At 39.4% G+C, this 22,976-nt stretch overlaps 1 protein-coding gene across 1 annotated transcript in view; it reads right to left on the minus strand.

The window, feature by feature from the left end:
• The window catches only part of LOC122834039 (kazrin-like), a 156,815-nt gene that overhangs the window by 69,516 nt on the left and 64,323 nt on the right, over positions 1 to 22,976 (minus strand). Inside the window, exon 5 of the mRNA XM_044122126.1 lies at positions 15,290 to 15,497. Coding sequence (XP_043978061.1) covers positions 15,290 to 15,497 — 208 coding nt within the window. The remainder of the gene's footprint in view (positions 1 to 15,289; positions 15,498 to 22,976) is intronic.

Consider the following 22,976-nt stretch of genomic DNA (forward strand, 5'->3'; position numbering starts at 1 on the left):
TTCTAATCATTAAATATGAAAATGAATGTAATTAATTGCCAGAGAGGATATTAGCATGCGTTTCTAATCAGATCATTTTATGTGGAAAATTGCAGCTGAAAGCAGATGCTTCTTACATAAAGAAAGCAATTACTCCAACCATTGATCTGCCTGCTTTTTAGCTAAGAGAGGCTTGTGATAAAGATGATATTTTGAACTGGCTCCACTAAATTAGGAAGTCACAAAAAAGCATCTAAAAAGACCAGGAGCTTGGAGAAAAATATGCTTTGGGGATCCAGATGCACTTATGGTTACAGGCAAAACTTACTGCAGACAATTCTCTGGAGTGGATATACAGAGACATTTTAGTTAAGAAACATTTGTATATATGGCTGTAAACGCTTTATGCAGTAATTGGAAACATGATAAATATTAGTGTATGAGCTCCTCACCAGGAGGAAATGGAGAGAAATAGTTTAACTCTAATGCCTTCAGGCTGCAAACAACAAATATTTAATAGGATGGAGCGTGTATATATGCTTTCAGGGGTCTGAAAATACAACAGAAATATTAAATATTTGCATTGTATTCTCCCTTTAACACTCCTAAAATATAGGCAGGCTGACAGAATAAACTGCTAAAACAAAGCAGGATGAAGTTCTCCCAAGTTTTCAAGCAGTGCTTCATCAAGAGTGCATAATCTTGTTTGTGAACTTCATGTTCTTCTAAATGATGAGAATGAAGACTGGATCTATTTATTCAGACTAATTGGAAGCAGAGGTGCTCAGAGGAATGCCCATCAGAAAGTAAACAGAGAGGTATGTGGCAGTGTGAGCCATCTGTTCTCATCTGCAACAGCGTGAAGAACCAACAGTAGGTAAAACACAATTATTCTGTAGTAAATGCAGACTTTGATGGCTAAGTTTTTCATTCTTTCATGTCTCTCTCTGGGCCTTTTGTTAAATAGGCTTTGACATGAAAAGATCTAAGTCTTCATGCACACACACAAGCAAAAACAAAATAAACTAGTCAGTATAACTTTAAACAAGCTGAGCTCTTCTACTAATATCATAAAGCTTGACTTAAAAGTGGCCATGAAGAGATTTAAAGCTTCAGTTAGACTTTTTGTGTGGTGGCACTAGAGGCCTTCACCAGAAGCAATCAGGCATTAAATGAGCAGCAAGACAAGGGGCAGATATGCAGCAAAGGTCTGAGGGTCGGATACCGAACCCTGGAGAACCTGCTCCATCACTACGACCATCAGCCCTGACGTTTCTTTAACAGATTTGTTTTCTCTACCTTTTAAAATTTGCTTCTAAAATCTAAACTTTCAATAAAAACTACAGAAATACCAATTCTACCACAGCATGTGACAACTAAGAGTGCACCGACTACAGTTTTCAAGCCAATCGCCAATCCTTAAAAAGCTTGAGCTGCCCACTCTGATTTTGGTTGACATCAATTGGTTTTATAACTCACAACCTCATAAGTTTCTAGAGAGGTCAGAGAATTCGCAAAATGTTCCCACAAGTCTGAACCGGAAGTGATTTGCGCCACTGAACCGCCACTGAGTGCAGCACAAAGCCTAGATGAACCACAGCTTCGAGACCAACAAAAAGAAAATATATTGACACTCTTCACCAATGTGCAAGAGAAATATATCAACAAAATGGCTGCTGACAGGATCGACCCATATGAGACAGAGAATGAAAACATGTCAGATGAAGAACAAGCTGCATCCGATCTCCTACTATGACATGGTTCACTATTTAGTGAACACGATGAAGTGTGTAAACCACAGAGCTACATTAGCCAAGCTAATTTCAATGGTTTGGCAGTAAGTACTGCAGTAAATATCACTAATATTTATCCTAGAATTAACACAGAGATGGGTAGAGTACTTGAACATTTTAATTATAATGTACTTATATTGTTAAGTTAGGAACGAGAAGAGAGCTACTCCAGAGCTTGTGGTCTGTTTATTGTTGTCTTAACTTGATGGCAAATGTCATGACAGTTGATTACCTACCAAGATGGCTGTCAGCTACAAAGCTCCCAGAAGTGTGATGTCACATGAGAACAATGCACATGAACAATGACCTGGTGTTCAAATCTATACAAGCAAATCGCACCAAAAAGGACCTGGACCTTAGTTCGTCTTAAAGGAACTAAACACCTGAGGTGTGAAAGAACCTCAAGTGTGATAGAAATTATTTAGGTTGTTTTTTTTGTTTTGTTTTCATCAAAAAAGCTACAAAATAAATTATAAATAGATGTAATACAGATGTAATCTTTTTAACATTCAAACCAAGCTAAGCTCTTATTGATTTTCTGATGCTTCATCAACACTCTGATCCTAATGGAGTTTTACATCATTATCGTACAAAAGCAGAATAAATAAACAGCCTGTTATGATATAAACAAAATAACTGAATAGCATCCTCCTGCACCAAGAGATTTGACTCTTGGTATTGAACTTGACATTGTTGCTATTAATGGATTGTGGATGTGTAATAGGGCGACAGCATCCTGACAATGTTTTGCGTGTTTTCTGCCAATCAGTCTCGTCGGAGGCCAGCGTGAAGCCGATGATTTAGAAAAGCAGAGGAGTCTTCTGCTTATCGTCAGCTCTGTGGGAATGTCACGCTTTGCATCCTCTGTATACAGAGAGGGAGCCCTGTGCTTCCTCAAAACTTATTTTCCTCCACTCCTCATCCTTTTTCTCCTTGGGGGGAACGGATTTACACTGCAACCGCGGCAACAATATACAGCGGCGATAAAAAGTCTCTGCTGTTAAAGCAATGAGGCATTTTAATAGGATCAGCCGAGACTGTTGTGAAGGCAACCAGGATGTCTCTCGTTCGCCGTCTGTCTGCTCGTCTCTTTCTGAGAGCAGAAGTTTGGACTCGACGGGGATTTGGATGACTTCAGGTGAAAACAATGTGTTAGATGTGATGAATGGTGGCATGGCAGAAGAAATGTGATCATTATCTGCGTCTCCTGTTGTGAAGAAGAGATAGCTGCATTCAAACAGTGGCTATGAAAAGCTCCTCTTGGGAGAATCATGCTAACCCCTGTACAGCAAATCTCTTCCTCCCTAAACGAGTGTAATTAATGGAGACATGAGGAACATCCTGCACACATTCCAGTCTGCTGTGCGAGGCGTCACTGAGATACCTGTACATCCAGCAGACCTCTCAATCAGCCCCGCTGGAGTTAAATCCTTTGATTCGGCTCATTTCTTCTTTTTGAAGCCGCTGCCTGATCCTCTGCAGAAAGTGGTGACTCAGAGGTAACGTAGTAGGCCTACAGCGCAGACAGATTCATCAGACTTGACCTTTTCATCTACAATCTGTGTGTTTTCCCAGGACTCTTTCAAATGTCCTTGCTGGACTGCAGGTTGAAGCAAAATAAGCTCTTATTTATGGTGAGCGCCGTCCCAAGTTCTTCAAATTCTTCAAAAGTTTTTATGTCCTTGATGGTTAATTTGCTCTGAAATTTGTTGAACTTTTACAATTTGGGTTGTTTTGTTGCTTCTTTTAAAAGAAATTACAGTCTTGTGTAAAGAAATGCAACTTTATGACTTCAATTAAGAGCATCCACCAATCAGGCACCCTGTCATCATGTTGTATGAGTCAGCTGGTCCAAACAGGAGTCAAATTAAAGTTTTCAAATTAATTACATTGCATGTAAGATTTGAGCAATTTTATTACCATTTATTGTGATAGGTAGTGAAGACAACAAAATTCCAGGTTTACAGGAGAGAAATAACAGCTTACCTGAACTGTATATAAATAACACTGCAAAAACACAAAATATCAAGTATTTTTGTCTCATTTGAAGTGCAAATATAACTTTCCAGCAAGATGTAGGAGCTTGTTTTAGGTCAATGTTTCCTCAATATTGATGGGAAATTACTGGGTCTACTGGCAGATTATTTCACTTATGACATGACATTTTTCCAATGTTATAAGAAAAATAAATCTGCCAGTGGAACTAGAACTTTTTAATCTATATACAACAACTATTAACTTAAATCAACCTATTATATTTTGCCAAAAGGTTATTTGTAAGTTAGTTTTGTCTTCCATCAATCCATCCATTTTCTGTACACCCTTCTTCTCTAATGGGATCAGGAGGGTTGCTGGTGTCTATCTCCAGCTAACGTTCCGGGCGAGAGGCGGGGTCACCCTGGACAGGTCGCCAGTCTGTCGCAGGGCAACACAGAAAACAAACAACCATTCACACACACACACACCTAGGGAGAATTTAGAGAGACCAATTAACCTGACAGTCATGTTTTTGGACTGTGGGAGGAAGCCGGAGAACCCGGAGAGAACCCACCATGCACAGGGAGAACATGCAAACTCCATGCAGAAAGACCCCGGACCGGGAATCGAACCCAGGACCTTCTTGCTGCAAGGCAACAGTGCTACCAACTGCACCACTGTGCAGCCCTACTTTTGTCTTTTTTCAAGTATATTAAGATATTTACACTAGAAACTAGACAAATACTTGGTCAGATTTTGTGTTTTTGCAGTGAACAAACTGATAAATAAATCTTTAATAATAAGAGATTTTGTGGCTCATCAGAAGTTCAAATTAGTTTAAAGTAGCTCAAATTTTCCAGGGCAAAAACTTTGGACACCACTGCGTCATATGCTTCAACTACATGTTTTCAAGCCTTTATTTATGATTATTAATGTGATTTTCTACTTACAGCTGATGGATAAGATTATAATACTAAATCAATAAAAACAATAATAAAAAATTACAATAAAGAAATGTGTGCTTACTGAAATACAAAGCTCTGAAATATTTTAAACTCTTGCAGTTTGGGTCATTTTGTACCTGGTTCTCAATTTGCTAATTTTCTGTGAATTATTTTTGTTAATTTTAAAAGGTGTTGACAAAAATGCAGCATCAGAAAGCATATCCTAATTAATCTAGTATGACACCAGCTTCCATATTTTTCTCATAATCTAAAGCGTAATTATCCTAACTGATCCTAAATACATTTTAAACATGCTACAATTAAGAATTTATTCTTCAGATTTATTTTTATAAAAGAGACAGATGACCTTTCTTGGGTTGTGTGACTGACTGGCTTAAACACACGTCACTTAACCTTGACCTTTGGCTAACTCGACCTTCAGGCCCATTCAGTGACATCAGTAACTTTTACTTCTCTCTTCAGACAAAATTTTCTTCACTATTCATTGTCTGTCATCCCAAATCCCCTGACAATTAAAGCAGCCGTCATGATGTGCACTTAGTCATAACCTAAAACTGGAAGCCTGTATTTGAGGAAATCATTTCTCATCAAAAACTCATCTGGGAACCAAAAACTGCTCTGTGCCAGTGGAAAAGACAGGCTTTCATGGATGTAATTAGCATATAGAGATATATCAGTCTCACTGATAGGAAAGCCATTATCTCAAAGCAATTTGATGCTTTGTGTCATGGATAGCGTTCTAGAAATGACTCTCACTGAGCAACTTTCAGCTCAGTGAGGTCAAATAAAGATTGACTGGACGTTTTACTCCCGAGGAAAGTCTGCTAGAGATCCACATATAACTGCAAATTGAAATTACGAAAATAAATACTTAACGGAAACACAGCAATTTTGAAAAACTTAACGTTTTTGATAAAAAAGTGTTTTCACTAGAATGAGGTGTTTGTTCAGCCTTACTGAATTAGATGTATTTCACAAAACTGCAGTGGAAATACTTTTTCCACATCACAAGTCATGTGATCAACAATCGGATTTTACTACTGGAGGAAAAGACGAAGAGAAGACGACAGGAAGTGGTAAGACGCTGATGGCGCAGCATTGATCTTAATGACTTATTGCATGAACAAACTTATTTGCTTGTGATTTTAGCTGCGTTTCTCATTTAATCAAGTGTATTTTTATATCACGTTTCAGCAACAAGGCAGTTCAAAAGGCTTCCCATCATAAAAACAAAAATAAAAAGTGATAAAGACACGGCTTGTGAAACCAGTGACAAACATTACATTTTGTTAAGAGTCATCATCAGCACACATCAACCCTGTTGGTTAATGTTCCAGTGATAATGGTTTGAGAGCAACTCTCAACAGGTGGGTATTTGGCTTGATGTAAAGGAACTCAGTGTTTCGGCTGTTTTGCAGTTTTCTGGAAGTTTGTTGCTGCTTCTCCATGTTTGGTTCTGGGGATGCAAAGCAGGCCAGAACCAGAAGACCCGATCCTGGTTTGGAAGGTGCACATAACCTTAATGGAAACCCCGTAACTGCAAATTGTGTTTTTTTTTTCAGGGTTTTTTTTTTGACATTAGCAGAATTTTTACCACATTTGTAATGAAAGCACAGCCACTGTCTGGTGAAATGGCATCTTAGCAGAAACTGCTAACTGCATCACTCCCTGTCTTGTTTTTTTATTTTCATAGTAGGACAACAGCTTGATGCCACCCAAAATGACACAATCTGAGCTCTTCCTTCTTGTAACCCTGCCATGAAGAGGTCAGCTGTTATCTGTAACCTCTGACCTTTTCTGAGTGCTGCGACCTGAAGTCAGAGGCTTTCCGGTGAGAACAAGGAACTTGGAACAATTTCAGAGCAATTGAGACGAAACAAGCCGGCTTTCTTTTGGCCCTTTAAGGACACGAAAGTGGACACAAGCTTCAGCTGCTCCCCTGCTGTCGGAGCAACTGAATTCAGAAATGGAAACTTTTGGTCAAGCAAGAGTCCACCAGGCCTGAGCTCCCACTGACAGGCTGTGCAGCTCTCCCAGTTCATTAATGAAGACTGGATTCCACTACAAATCAAAACAAGTGACCGCAGAGCCATTATTCATGGAGTTCATTACCAACCTGAAGCTCATTATCGACTCGAGAAGAGAAAACCATCGGGGATTACGTTTTACTTTGCTGATATCAAAATAATAAGATGTAAAATGAGTTATCTTCCAATGAACAGAGGGATTAGTAAGGAAAACAAACAAATTCAGACACTGCAATAAAGATTTTTGATTGACTTCATTTTTTGGTTGCTTTAATTTTTTTTGCTGACATCTAATTTTAATTTTGTTTTTCGTCCACAAAAACTTTCAATTGATTTTCTGGGATTCCTTGGGATCCACTAAGACAAAGAGGTTTATATTTGTTAAGTAGAAGGAAATGGTAATGTGGTTTCCAATTTTTTTAATAAATAAAAATCAATTGAAACGTTACATTTTGTCAAGTCGTTACACATCAAAATGTTCATCAATGTTTTATTTATTATGTTTCAAAAGCAACTCTAAACAGCTGGGATTTTAGTCTAGATGTAAAGGAACTCTGTTCCAGCTGTTTTACAGTTTTCTGGAAGTTTGTTCCAGATTTATGGTGCGCAGAATGTTGGGTTCTGGTTCTGTGGATCAGACCAGAACCAGAAGACCTGAGTTTTCTGGAAAGTTGATAAACCGTTCAGTGATTTATAAACTAACAACAGTTTCTTCTTCGTTCTTCTGGCGGTTCAGCCAAGTTTGCTTTCTTCTTTACAACTTCAATATCGCTGCATGCGTGAAATGCCAAAAATTTAGCATATCACCATAAAATGTACTTTCTCTGAATTATTGTAAAACCCTGTGCACAACAAAGCCAGAATCACGACACCCACCAAGGACAGGATTTCTATCTGCTACTGGAGATCCTGCTCTGCTTCTACTGGTCCTTTATACTGGAGGGGGTTTAATGGGAACGCTCTAGGAGGCAGACAGACTGGGGAAGAGCGGGGCCGGCTCTCTCTGGCTATTGTTTGGACACACTGTCCCACACACTGCGCTGACCTCAGACAGGGCGTGGCCGAGGGAGCCCAGAGGCGGGGGATTGGAGGTACGGCCGGCGCACTCGCTCCGCATGTGGACAGAGAACAGGAAGACGGGCGCTCTCTGGGGAGCGTTAAAGAGAAAGAAGCAGAGTGAATGGGATATTGGCCCTGCAGTTTGGCAATATGTTCCCAACCCTGTACATGTGCACAATGGAGTAATGAGAGTAGTGGGCCTCTGACAAACACAGGCCAGATGGGGAGAGGATTCTTTTCTACAATTACTCTGCAGAGGAGAGCATTAGAGCCACTGCAGCTCCTCTTGTACAGAGAAAAGATAATTATTGAGCTTTTTTAGAGAAATACTTAATGACTATCTGTGCCTAGCAGCAAGCCTTTGAGCAGTCTCTTAAGGTTTCATCTGCGGTACCGTCCGCCATGCAGCGCAGGATGACTGTATTCTGCAGCGTTTCAATGACAGAAGAGAGGTTAAAGTAGCTTTTTAATTCAAAAGCTTTCTTGTAATTTTAAATTGGAGATGGTTTCTATTTTTTTTTAAAGTAAAGCCTCTCATGAATTTGATTATAATAAAGTTAGTTTAAAAATCCTTTACATTTGTGTCTCCAGGGAAAATACAGAGAGGATGACACTGCAAAGTTTCTGTTTGGTAGTGCTGAAGCTCTGGTTTAAAAAGTTTTTCTTATTTCATTTAGCCCGTTTTGCTCTGCCTCTTAAACACTCTGATGTTACAACATGGTCAAAAAATAATAATAAATCCAGGCAGTAAACATTTAAATTTTGAAAGAAAAACTAAACATTAAAATCAGACGATGTCGTTAGGTGAAACTTAATAAACAATTCAAATTCTACGCTCTTCATCCTTATGAACATGCATTATACCAAACAGAGAAACAACAAAAGCAGAACATATTCCCTATCTATGTGACTGGATTTAATAATCTATATAAAACCTTTATTTCTCCACATTTAGATTTACGTATCACACAATGTAGAACACGTTTTTGATGGAGGAATTAGTTCTGAAAATGAAGAGATTACAAGATTATCCCTGTTCATCCATCAAAGCATGTCTCTAAAAGTCTAAAAAGTAGGATTTTTCTCGTTTTGATGCTTTTTACTGAACAGAAAAGAAATCAATAATCAATGTGGCTCATTTCTACCACTGGCTGATTAACTGGAGCATCACTAAATACGAATGCTAGAAGAAATTTTAACCAAACCCTCATGAACTCAGATGCACAGCGACGTGTGAATTACTTGCAGTAAAGGCTGTTTTAGAGCGTCCATCCTTTAACTTCATGCCGTCTCCTTCAGTAATCACAGCTGTGTGTCAGCGAGGATTATGCCTCACTATTGGCAGCCTCTCTGATCAGCTCTGTCCTACTGACTGACTGCAAGGCATTAATCTAACAGGAATTAATAATGTACAGACTTGTAAGGTTAAAGCGAGTGGATTTTAGAGGACACAACATTTTCAACCGGCTCCCTGTTGGAGGAAGTGTATAACAGGAGAGTAAACATTAGTGTCATTTGTGAATCTTAAGCAAGGACTTGACATCAGTGTGACAGATTAAGAGGAAGAGGCACTAATGAAATGAAGCAATGAATAAATTACTGTCAATAAGTTGAATAAAAGAAGGCAGGGCTGCTCCTTCACTCATCTAAAGACACTGCAAGTAGCAGCCTCTTGTCAGGAGATTTATGCTCCAAAAAGTGACAATAAATCTACAAAAAAACAAATAAAACCATCATGAAGTTAAACGTCTAGAAACTTCTTTCTCCTTTTTTCATTGGCGCTCGATGGTGGCAGGAAGAACAGGCTTGTTGGATGCAAAGTTATCAAAGTCAACTAAAACTTAACTAAAATAAATAAATAAAAACAGCAATTCATGGGGAAAAACTGTAACTAACAGGAACAACAAGAATTGTGTTTATAAAACCAACTAAGACATACTGAGATTACAGATATTATATTCTTTGCTTTAATGTTTCTAAAACTATTTATTAATTATTAATTATTGATTTTACGTCAGTTGTCGGCAAATTATGGCACTCCAGATTCCTCATGGTGGCAACTACACTTGTCCGCAAAATGCAACAGCTAAAATTTTGGGGGAAAACGCCGGAGACAGTTGTTATAAAACAATAATTTAATATATTTTTTGAAAATTTTATCTTCTATTGAGTATCACTATTATACTTTTTGAATTCTGCACCTAAAACTTAACCACAGTAGGAAAAACTTAAACTACTGCTATAACTAAGTGAGATTTAACTCAGAATAACTAATAAAAACACAATCTAAAAAACAAAACGTCACAACAACATAAAACTAAACTGTAATGAAAGAAAACTGTTGCACTAGTTACCACTGAAGCTGCACAGCGAAGCCCAAAAACACTTCAGCACTTCAGTAAGATTGTTGGAAGTCACTTAATGCATGTAAAGGACCACAGCTTCATGTTCGCTCCAACATTAAAACTAACCGACAGCTGGGTTTGGACAGAGATGCAGAGCAAGAAATAGTTAAATTTCCTGCCAATGCTGGCTCATCACAGCGACGAATGATCTTAAAACAAGCCCAGCGTAATGCAGACCAGGTGAAACGTCTGCAGCAGGAGGCGGGGGGATTGTTTGGCTGCGTTTGCTTTCATCAGTCACCTGAGAGAGAGAGCTGGCCTGGGCTGTGGGAACAGGAAATGTGACATCACCAGGCTGACATTCAGGAATGTGGGAATGTCAGGCGGCCAGTTAACAAAGATCCCTACAAGACGCAGAGGGAGAGAGACTGATGGACAGCGGCTAACTCAACCCGGCTGAGTTATTTCAAACCTGAGGAGTCGGGAAGCATTTAGACCAACTTTAATCTGCCAGGAAGAAAGAAAACATTGTTCCTCCTCTTATTTGAAATGAGACGGTTTGGTTATTACGTGTAATTTATCATCCGTTAAGGTTCAAAACCGCATAGCGTCATAGACACAAACAGAGATCCCGTCATCGCAGAGCACTTTAAGAAACAAACAGATCCAGTTTATAAACATAAATATTAGAGGTGTGCCGATCGATCGGCCACCGATCATAATTGGCAGATTTCTGTGAAAAAGTGTATCGCCGATCACCAAAGCAGATCACATTTATCTCACTTCGCAGCCTGCGTGTGCAGCTCATCTCCTCTTTCCTTCACACTGCACAGGCGCGCAGCAGCAAATCCTGTCATGTGGAACTTTAACGCTCGACTGAATGAGGACGTTTGCATTTTCCGGCGGAAAATTACCTCTGGAGTGAAGCGCGTCAAAATGCATCAACAAAAAGAACATAATATGAATTTAAAAAAACAAGCACTTGACGGAGTTTGGCTACATCGAGGCTCAACGCAGGAAAAAAGGACATCCAGAGCCGCCAGGCAGCAGGTAAAGCAGCGCACAACTACCAACACTCACCCGACTAGCATCACATTCAGAAAACTAAACAAATAAACCAAAAATAACTCAAGTCTTCGAGCTGGCGGTGTAAGACGCTGGTTGTGATCTCGCTGTTGAACCGCCGCTACGCTGTACTGGTAGTAATATTTCACAGACGGAGCGCCGCTCAACCGCCACCAGACGGTGAACTCTGACACCGAACGTCTGCTCAGAGCTGAGAGACGTATTAAAATATGTCTATTAGGTCTAAATTTGGTGAATTTATTGCCAGATTAGTTTTCCATTTTGCGATAATATAATTTATACCTAAAGCAAAAAATCAACAGTCATTCCAGTCGATCGGCAGAGATCGGCCTTATGGATGATCGGTATTGGAATCGGCAGCAAATAATCTGATCGGAACGTCCCTGATAAATATACAATGAGATCAAATCAATCAGACACATACAGTCTGTTTCCATCCAATCAAATTCACCAAATAACACTACCTGGCAAACACTGCAAAACACTAAATTCTACCATTTAACTTGGATGGAAAAAATGTTTTATTATAAGTAGAAGAAATCTGAGTGGAACTAAAACCTTTTAAAATCAATATTAAGGAATTATTGACTTCAAACAAGATGCTATATCTTGCTAAAATGTTACTTGTAAGTCAGCTGTATCTTATTTCCAGTTTACTAAGATATGAGCACTAAAAACTTGACTTGGTAAGACTTTGTGTTTTTACAGTTATATAAAACAATCTTCCAAAATATTTTTATCTAGTTTTTAGTGCCGATATCTTAGCACAGTTAAAATAAGATACAACTAACTCACTTTTCATCAAGACGCAGCAGCTTGTTTCAAGTCAATAATCCCTTAACATTGATTTTAAAAAGTACTAGTTGCACTGGCAGATTATTTCACTTACAACAAGAATTTTCCTTTACCTGGAAAAAATCTGCAAGTAGAAATAGTACTTTTTAAAAATCTATAATAAGGAATTAATGACTTAAAATTAGCTCCTATATCAAGTTTGGTCTTATTCAAAGTGTACTAAAATATCTGCACTAAAATCTAGACAAAAGTACTTGGTAGGATTTTGTGTTTTGCAGTGAAAGGTTGTCTTTCTGCTGATTACTGTGGGATTTACTTTGCAGCAATGAATTATTATTTTTGCCCTGATCCAGGTACTTCATGTGACCTGGTTCCTTAACGTTTCCAAATGACAGGCCCATCTCAAGTATCTCAACTGGAAAACACTTTCTGATGAAGCTCATTTGGCAGAATAACAATTTGGAAATGACTATTTAAACAGACCATGTTGTAATTTGATTGATTTGATGCAATGCTTTATTATAAATGTCTTGTTTTTATTAGCTGTAAGTGGAAAAATAATCATAATTAACCAGAATAAAAGCTTGAATAAATAATATGATGTGACTAACTTTGTGAATTAAGTAATTGTTTCATGCCACATTCTGACACCTTCATTTCAAAACTAGCAGGAGGATTTTTGGCAACCGGATCCTCTTCTCAAGAATCGAACTTACAATTTCTCCCTCCCCTCAAACATCATCGAGCTTCGGCCAGCAGTGAAAAGGTGGGTGGCACTTTAGGCTTTAATTTGTTGGACGACGAGAGGAAAGTCTTGACCACTGGAGACCAGAAGAGTCCAGGAGGAAGTGAAGCTGAGTGGGTGGAGCGGTACGATCCACCCACTCATTTATTCATTCCTTTATCACTTTACTTTGACTTCATACACTGTAAAACATCTGAGATTATTTGGTTGTGTCTACTGTCTTCTACTCTTCCAGGCAAATAAATTTATCTAGTTTTAGTTTTGAACCTAAATGTGAGTTTGTGAAAAATAAACTTACTGTAGTGAGTTGTGTTCATTTTTATTAATCTTGTCAAAACTACAAGAGTTTAATAAACAAGAGTTTTTATGTTAGCACTTAAAAAACTGAAAGAAAAATAAGACAGAACTGGGATCTGTTTCCCAGAATGCTTAGCGGCTTGTTTCTGAATCCTGAGATGAAAATGTGTAACATTGATCTGACTCCTGTGTTATTAAGACAAATGTTTATTTTAAATCTTGAGGATAATGTTCTGTTCACACTAAATGTTTTTAAACAATTCATTTTCATGTTTAATAAAATTCATCATCAGATCAGAAATTTTGTTCAATCAATTTGAAACAAGAATTTTAATTATTCTAAAATAAAATAAGTATTTATTTTAACTTGATATTGTGAGTAAAATAATAGAGAAATGTGGCTCTTTAAGAAAGTGAGAGCAGTTCTTTTTGTTGCATATTATGAAATAATTATTTGGTTTAAATTGAAGCATTAAGTCAAAACTCATAATTCAAGATGAATGAACTTAAAAACATTGTTTAGACAACTTGTCTCTTGTTGTTAAATCAACTTCATAAACTTTAATTTCCCAGTTAAAACCAATTAACTCTTGTTGACTTAAACTGCATTTTAACAGCAGCAGGTGAACTTTCATTTTCAAGCTAAACCACCTTCAAAAGTTTTACAGTGTAGCATCAACAAAAAATAACGTGATTCTTAACACTGCAGGTTAGTGCATCTGAATCTGATCAGTATTTCACTTCAACATCAATATAATTGAAACATATGATCTAAAAATCTCCTTAATGTTTGAGTGAAAAGTCAGGAAAAGTCAACCAAAAGTGATTCAAACATTTATATTATCAGATTACCGGTTAGCTACAATAACTGCACAGTATAATTATCAACCCTTTTCTGAACGATAGAGTCAAATTATTACTTTATAAATAGAATTTTGCAACTTGTATGAATGAGAGAAAAACTTAGAGAAGTTTATTGTAGTTAAGGAAATGTTGGAAAGCAGGTAGCTGAAGTAAATCTTTCAGTAAATCTTTCACTGCTTGGCCTCCAGAGAAAAACAGATCACTTCACTGTTTCTGAAATCAATTTACACTATTGAGGAATAACACCATGACCACTGATAGGAAAGGGTGAAAAACAGCAATTATCTTTTCATTAATGAATCTGTTAGTGGATGAGAATCCATATCAGCCACCAAGTTGATATTATTTCCTTTAAATAATGTGTTAAATGCAGACATTTTTGGCAGAGTCAGAGTATCTCCACTACTCCAGCTCTAGTGGGCTGCTCCTCGTCTCTTATGGCCTGTATTTCTTAAAAAGTGGTCCAAGGAAGAGAGGAGAACTATAATTAATGACCGTCGAGAGAAAAACAACAGATGGCTGCTATGGCTCAAAATGCTAAAGAAGAAAATGCTGGTTCTGATTTTTAAAAAAAGTGTTAGAAAGTCCAGAGCATTGGTGGATGATGAGTCATAAAGGCTGGTCATAATGTTACGCCTGATGTATGAAGCAACCTTAATACATACATTAGAAATCACAGCAAGTTTCTGAAGGTTAGCATCAATATCTCAAAGCGATCTGAACAAAATTAAAGTTACCAAAACTTCCCAGATGTGAACAAAATAATAATTTCAATCAGTCTTATATTTTGTTCTGAAAAGACAACATTTATTAAAACTAATAGAAAACTTTACTCAAAGCAAGAAATCAGACACAGAAAAGAAACCAGAATGTGTTAGTAAAGGGAAAAAAAACTTTCTAAACACTAAATTCAAAACAACAAATATTCAGGGATGAAAAAGTTTTAAGCATAAACCAAAAGTTTCACCTTCTCCATTGAAACTCGCTGCCATCGTGCATCTGGCTGTTCCCAACCAAACGACGCGGCCGTGGAGTCGCCAGCCTCCTCAACAGACACAAACACCCACTTTCTGAGTTTCTGTGTGCGGAGCTGCTGCCATAACTTGAGCAAAGAGTCGGACACGGAGCCCCACCGGAGCCCAGCTGCTGCCTGGGAAACGACTCCGGCCCCCGCGCTCTCACCCCTCCTGTCTAACAACAGACCGCCCGCCTCTCCTGCTGTCACTCCCAAAACCCAGTTTAAGGGGAAAACGAGTCAACTGAGGGAAAAGTGGGGGGACATTTCCCCACATTAGCTGATACTCTCAGTTTCACAGAGCTTGTTTGCGAGTCGCCGGCGACGTGCTGAGACACTCACCCCTGTAGCGGAGGCTGTCATCGCGGTGGTTGTGCTGGAGGTGGTTCTCCAGCGCCGGGGGGCTGCTGGCGCCCAGCTCTGCCAGTTTGCGGCTGGTCGCGGAGAGCTCGGATCGGAGGTTGGTCACTTCCTGACTCGCTGACTGGATGGCCCCATCGATCCTCTGTGCCAGCTGCTTGTTGTCTTCCATCATTTTAAGGATTTTCCCCTGAGGAGCAAATCCACACAGAGCAGCATGGTGTCAGCAGGAGCGTTACTCTGGGCGAAGCTGACAACCTCTCCTCTTCCTCCTCCACCTGCACTACTTCTGTCTTAGTGTTTAGTTTGCACATAAAAAGCAGAGTAAGGTCCTTCCTGTCCACCGGGCTGACCTGTTACTGCATAAGAGACCTGGAGAGCATGTGTGTGAGGAGGAGGAGAAGAGCTGCAGCGCGGCAGGCGGAGGGAAAGCGAAACGCTCCCGCCGTGCAGAATGTGCTGCGAGCAGCTGCTCTCTGAGAGGACCCCGCACACTGCGATGACATGCAACCTTTTAAATGGACTGTACCATGTGGTGGAGGAGGGGGGACTCGGAGGGGGGACTGATGTGCTGTCCCGCAGCAACTCTCCAACTGCACCGTGTGCTGCAAACCCCACACCCTGCAGAGCCTGTAATGAGTGAGCAGTGGCGTCTGTAGCGGAGGAAAAAGTCCTGATTGCTTCTCTGTACTTCTGTTCCTCTACGTTTGTATCTTTTTCACATGTGCTCCCACTTTTCCCCCACTTCCTCCCCGCTCACTCGCACGCCCGCTTGTCTTTTTGTCTCTCCCACCCCTCCTTTTTCTTTCTATTATACATCCATCTCTTTGTCCTGGGAAAGCTCACCCCCACGCCGGTGGGAGGGGAAGGGGGCTGGCACAAGGCGCCCAGGGGGAAAGCATTTCCACACACAGCAAACTTCGGGAGAGGACAGAGACTCAGCTCCATAAAGGGGGGGGACTCACAAAGAGAAGAGGCCTGGAGCATTACAATCGAGTTGTGAACATAGAGGAGCTTTCCTGCTTTGATCAAAAACAGCTGAAAGGATTATTTTCCAGCTTATCTGTGGGCTGAGTAAACAAACCCCACCGCCTTCCTTATCTCCACTGTTATATAAAAAAAATAAATTCCATCACACAGACAAAAGGTTACACTGGCGGCGTACGCTGCTTGTCTTATCTCAAAATATCTCTAAATAGTGCTGAGCCATCGCGTTTTCAAATCTACATTTGACATTTTCATTTCCTCGTGAGAACAAAAATGGATTCCGGCGGCGGTGAGAAGCTGAAGCCATCAGTCTGGTCCCGTCATCCTCGACTCAGATGATAACAGCACAGGGTTAATATTCACACATTAAAGGTGACATAATACGCTTCCCTGAACAAGAAGGAAACAAGTTCATTAAATTTTTTGCACAAAGCTCCCTGAGCTGTTTTAGGACGATTTATCACTTTAAATCCAAACAAGCTGCTACTGGCCACGCCCCCAACACTACGTTTGCACTTGGCTGTGAAAATGGCTGCAAACAAATGTGCAATTAAACACCCGTACATGTTTGAAAAGCAGAAGTGGAGTCTCCTGCGCAATCAACATGAATGCTCTAGTTGTCGCAAGACTTCAGATTTTTTAAAGTTGACAACAACACGATAAAAGTCGGGTCAACATCGACTAGTCTCCTAGCAACCTGAGCGAAAATACGTCACAGGAACTCATCGGCTTTATTCGCTATATTCACAGCAAATATTGACAAAAAATCATTTTTACAATGTCTATTCTGCAGAACTAAAAGAACAAGAAGCAGAACATTATCCCACACTTATTCAGTGGAATACTGCAGTGAGCAGCGGAGCAGAGGTTGTCCAAAAAGTTGCACAAAGTCGGGTCTGACTTTTTTCAGAATTTTTTGAAAACATTTTTTGTCACTAGTTGTCTTTATTTGACAGTAATCCGACAGGAGGGGGATGGAGGCACCTCCTCCATGAACTACTACTGCCATCTGAACAAAGGCATCACTCCTCACCAAAAATAACCAATCAGAGACAGGAGGAGGGTCTTAACACCGACAATCAACCTCATGTATGCCCTGCTAAATGTGCTAATGGACAAAACAACTTACCGTTATAGGAAAACCATTTATCCGCCAGCGGTGGCCATGCTAACTAGCCTTAGCATTCATGACAGGCTCTGCTGGCTGCAGTGTAGTAGAGAGCAGGAGGGGAACTCGAGAGTGATTGACAGCGCTAAGACCCGCCTCCTGATTCTGACTGGTTGTTTCCCGTTAGCCCTGAAGGCAGAGGAGCTTGATGTTTTTTTACCAATTAACATGGTGAGAGTTTCAACAAATATGTAAAAATATATGTTTTACAAAAGTTAGATACTGCAGCTTTAAGTTGTTTGAAGTAAGAAAATATCTTTCCTGTTTCCTGGGTCAGCACTGGGCTTTCTTACCAGACCTGCCCAAAATACCTCCCACAGAGGGCATCCTGACGGCCTCCTGAACACAGAACCGGTATCAAATGATCCCTATCCGCCTGCCTCATCCGTTCAGCGGAAGCTAATTTCTGCTGCATGTATCTACAGGATTATCTTGTTCTTTCACTCTTCAATGAGCTGCTTTATATTTCATACTTTGTCCGCCAGCAGCAATATTGTCTGGGGAACAGACTGGTGCAGGTAGGCGCTTTATCAGCAGATCTGTCCGGAGTGAAGGACCAAGTGTATTCAGGACAACACAAAGGATCAAAGAAGTTTCAGTTTAAAAGATACAGCTAGTCCAGGTCCAGAGTTAAATCTAGAGTCGGTTTCTAACTAAGCTGTACAAAAAAACAGCTGAGAATTTGTTGTTCTACACCAGGGGTGGGCGATCCTGGTCCTGGAGGGCCGGCGTCCTGCAACTCTTAGACGTCTCCCTGGTCCAACAGCTGAATCACCTCCTGAATGCAGTACGGTTCTCCAGAGTCCTGATAATGACCTCGTCATTTGACTCAGGTGTGTTGAAGTAGAGATACATCTAAAAGTTGCAGGACACCGGCCCTCCAGGACCAGGAGTGAACAGCCCTGATCTACACATTAAGACAGAAAAATGGAAATAAATAAATGACTAAAACCTGTTTTCCAGGAAATGTTTTATCTCAGTAGCATATATTTGGAGTTTCTAATTTAACAGACACTTACTTGCTGAAACCTCTGGTTGTTGTTCATAAACATAAAAAATTAACTAATAGTCAAGCAGGGATTATAAATTAATTTGAAAACACTGATTACATAAATAAATTTATGCAGCCCACATGTGAGCTCTTCTATCCAGACAAAAAGGGACAGGCACTGAAGTCAATGTAAAATGCATTTTTCATCCCTTCATTCATGTTAAAACTTAGTATTTCAGTCTTAATATTACCAGTTTAAGTAGTAAAATCTGTTCTAAAGCACATTTGGTGTTTTGAAAGATTTTAATAATGGTAATTAATAATTTAATTTAATAATCGCGTCGCGATGCATTTCACACGTCCGGAGTGGTGAGACTGAAACGTTTCGATCTTTCGACGCACATCCTACACTGGAGCTGGGAAACCTGAGCTTTCACCGCTGGACGCACAACGTCAACCAATCAGAGCCTCTGCTATGTGACGTAGTGACCTGCAGCTGCCAGAAGATGGAGGCAGCAATACGGTTTATCGGATCACCCAACTGGGCTCGGGTGAGACGAAAACACCATGATAGCGAACCTCGTCAGCGCCCAGCTACTCTCTGAAACTCACAACTGAATAATCTGGAGAATTCAAAACACACAATGGACACATTTTGTTTATTTCAGTAAATCATACCTAGACACTCTAAATATTTAATTTACATTATTCAAAGTAACCGAGAGGGGAAAAAATCCGAGAGGCTCCAACCGTTATCAGCTGTTGTTTGTTCAATAAAAACCAAAAATGTTCAGGAAAGACATCCAAGTTTTTGTTATGACTGCAGAAGCTTTCACAACATGATATTTTGGTGCAACTTTCTCAATTTCATCCGCCACTGTAGAAAGAGATCGGCAATGGAAAACAACGATTCATCCCAACACTCGTCCAGAGAGATTTGATGCGAGTCAGGAGCAACATGTCAAGCGTCTTCAGCATCGGACGCATTTTTGATGCGCAAAACGCGTTCAGCCTGAACGTAGGATTAAAACGTTTCTATGTAAACACAGACGTAAATGTACTGAATTACATATTTATTTGATAACTCTGCACCTGTACAGCACATTTAAATACACTAATAGCTTCACACAAATTTAATTTGTTCAGTCAGTGCAGTTAGCAGTACAACAGCCAGTGTACAATACCGTACATAATTAAAAAACTGAAACTATCTTGGTCAAAACATTTAAAAACAAACCTTTTAAATGGTTCAGAAAGTATAATTAGGAATTATAAAAATTATGTAAAATAAATAATAAAGTGTAACATTACTCACAAAGCATAGAATTAGACTGAATAGATCTGCCCTTATGGATATAGCATATTGTCATATCCATAAGCCTGTGAAAAAATCTTTGTCGAAAACTTTTTCCACAAGCTTTCAACAAAGATTGCTCAAATTCTGACCCATTCCTCCTGATAAAACTGGTGTAAAAATGTGTACGTGACTTCCCTTTAGAAGTCCCTTAGAAATTATGTTATTTGGGAAAATTAGACATGTCCTTTGTCACAGCTTTTCTTTCTGCTGCCTGTCTACATGCCTAACATCTATGTCCACACATGACAGCTTTTGCTTTTACCAAAGGAAATCTGCAGCAGCAGCAGCAGCAGCAGCAGCAGCACTGTCATGTTTGATCGCATGTTAGCAGATCATTATCACTGTCTAGACAGTCATCACTGCCCCTGAATGCTGCCCTGCCTCTGACTTTAAGCTCACTGGAAAAGGAAAAATGCAGGACAGAAACAAAGCTGGACAAAGGACATGTCTAATTTCCCCAAATAACATAATTTCTAAGTCTTTTCCCTTAAGAAGCCACTAACCTCAGCCCGGTTTCAACCTCATAAGACTGCAGTCCCAGACGCTCAACTCTGGAATGCAAGGAAATGAATAATTCATGGGTCAAAGGTCACAGCTTTGTCCCAGATACACATCAATAACCACACAAATATTCTGAGGCCATGTCCAAAACATGCAACATCTCTCTCTGCTTCTACGAAGTTGTGGAAAGTGTGTGTGGCCTCGGCCGAGACCTCAGGCCAGGGCCTAGTCAAAGCCTGGGAGTGACTGGTTTCCAGCTGTTTACCGTCTCGGTTTGTTCACTTGTTTGATGCCCTTAATGGGAAGTTTAATTAAGTGTGCCGTGGGTGTGCAGTTAAAAAGAGGTATTGATAAACAGTCACCATGACCGTCTGCCAGAGTTAATTGAATATTGACTAATCCTCCACAGACGGGAATGCTCCCCGTATGATCCCAATAACTAAGGGATATACGGCCGGGCTCAACAATATACACTCGTTTTAACCGAGAGCCGAGGAAATCGCTGCACTTCAAACTACTGATGCCCAGCAAGTGCAATGAAAAGGTAAACGGCTCATGGAGTAACGGCATTAAATAAAAGCAAATCATTCCAAAGATATATCTGAAAGCTGACCTATTATTCTTCTTTGCTTTTGCGTTGCCTCATAATAGGTTTTGTGTTCTCTTGCAATAATGTACTGATCAGTTCATGTGGCATAATTAAATACTAAAAGCCTTTAAAACGGCGGCCATCATACTTTCTGCTATTATAAAAGGTTTTCAAAGCTTTTTTCCATGTATGTTAGTAATGTTAATATTTTAGGGAAACATGTTTATATTTTTTAACTCTTTGGTGCAAAAACCTGATTTAAAATCATGTTTATGTTTGTTTGTGTAAGGTTGAGACAGAACTGCACATAAAGCCTAATAGCAGAAAGTACAGTGTAAGAAAGGCTTACAGGTTTCAATTATTGCACATGAACTGATCAGTGAGAAAAGAAAAAGCTTTACAAGGAAACACCCAGAAGGGTCCGTAGTTCTGCGTTAATTTCACACATTAAATAATTTTTTCTCAAGTTAAATCCAACAAATTTGTTTTCGGTCAGTTGGAATTACCTAAGACATTTATATTTGCTAAATGTCACAAAATGAGAGAAAATATGTCAGAGATTAAATTATTGATGTCCTTAAAACGTTTACATACATTAGTTGACATTCAAACATTTTAGGGTTTTTCCACAAGCTTTCAACAAAGATTGCTCAAATTCTGACCCTTTCCTCCTAATAAAACTGGTGTAAAAATGTGTACGTGTCACGCTGTGTGTATTTCAGCTGTATGGTAAATTTACCACTTATATAAACATTAAATCCTAAATTTTACCTGAATAATTCTGACTTTACTGAATCAACATCTTTTACACTCCAGTAGTTCATAGTTTTTCTGCAAGCACTTTTAAAATATATTTAAAATAGAAAATAAACAAACCTTAAACAACGTGGCTTTCCTGAGATCATATTTTACCACCTAACAATGTTTGTCATAACTTTCATTTTACTTTATTTAGTTCTGTTTAGTAGATATTTTTAACATTTCTAATAAGTTCCAGACGACCAAATCTGGTTCTTTGTCCTATTCAAAGTAGTTTTTTCCTTCTAAATAATCAAACAGATGTTACCTTTGACAGAGAAAAGCAACAATATTAAACCACAATGGTAAAACAGATAGAGGGCAGTCAGGGTGGAAAACTTCAGGACGAAGGAGAACCACAAAGTTTGGGTGTAGTTTTCCTCTCAAAGTTATTTGATACTTTGTTGATGTAGGGAACATTAATCTTTACTCGCTCTAAAGCTTTTTCAAGGCCGACTAGGTCTTGAAAAAGCCCCAACGCTACATGGAGCGGAACGGATAAACGAATCCAAAACCTAAAATACTCACGGTACTAAGCTTGTCTTTAGGAATCTGAAAAATAATATTATGCAAAATGATTGTTTTAGATAAAGTTTTGTATAAAATGGTGCTTTGAGGTTGTTCTTTTTTTGGTGGTCAGGCCTCCAAGTTTGGGTGAGAAACAATGAGAACGATAAAAATTCCTTCTTCGGACTGAAACCGGAGAACGTCTCTGGGGGCTTTTTTTACAGCCGGGTGCTGATATTTTATTTGCTTATACATTCCAGATAGAAGTGGATGTATGTCTCGACCTCTACGCTACGAAGCTTAGCTTTTACTAACCGCAGCTCTGATGTTTCAAGATGTCTCGTCTGCTAAGGATTTGTACAAAAAATGTTTTATTCTGGCAATAAAAAGGTTTTGTCAGTAACACCAAACACTGTCTGCAAGCAAGAAATACTACAAAGGTTTCCATTTGTTGACTGTGAGGCGGCATTGCATTTGGGATCGAGCTGTGTGGATGTGATGGAGGAGCAGAGCCAGAGAAAGAAAGGTGGGTAAATAGGAAAGTGTTGCATGCAGAGGATAAAAGGTATCATTTGAATGAGTGTGTCCATCTCAAAGTTAGAAAAGAACAGGTATTTCCTCTGCTATTACTTCTGCATTTTATTTGCCAGTACGTGTCTCAAACAACACACTCAAGAGGAAATTGCTTTTTTCTGGCCTGCTTTGAATGCAACACCAGTTTTCCACAGCAGCATGTGATGGCTGCAACTACAGCCACACAAATGCGGTAAT

This window comes from Gambusia affinis, linkage group LG07 (genome assembly GCF_019740435.1).
Source record: "Gambusia affinis linkage group LG07, SWU_Gaff_1.0, whole genome shotgun sequence".
Classification (NCBI taxonomy): Eukaryota; Metazoa; Chordata; class Actinopteri; order Cyprinodontiformes; family Poeciliidae; genus Gambusia; species Gambusia affinis.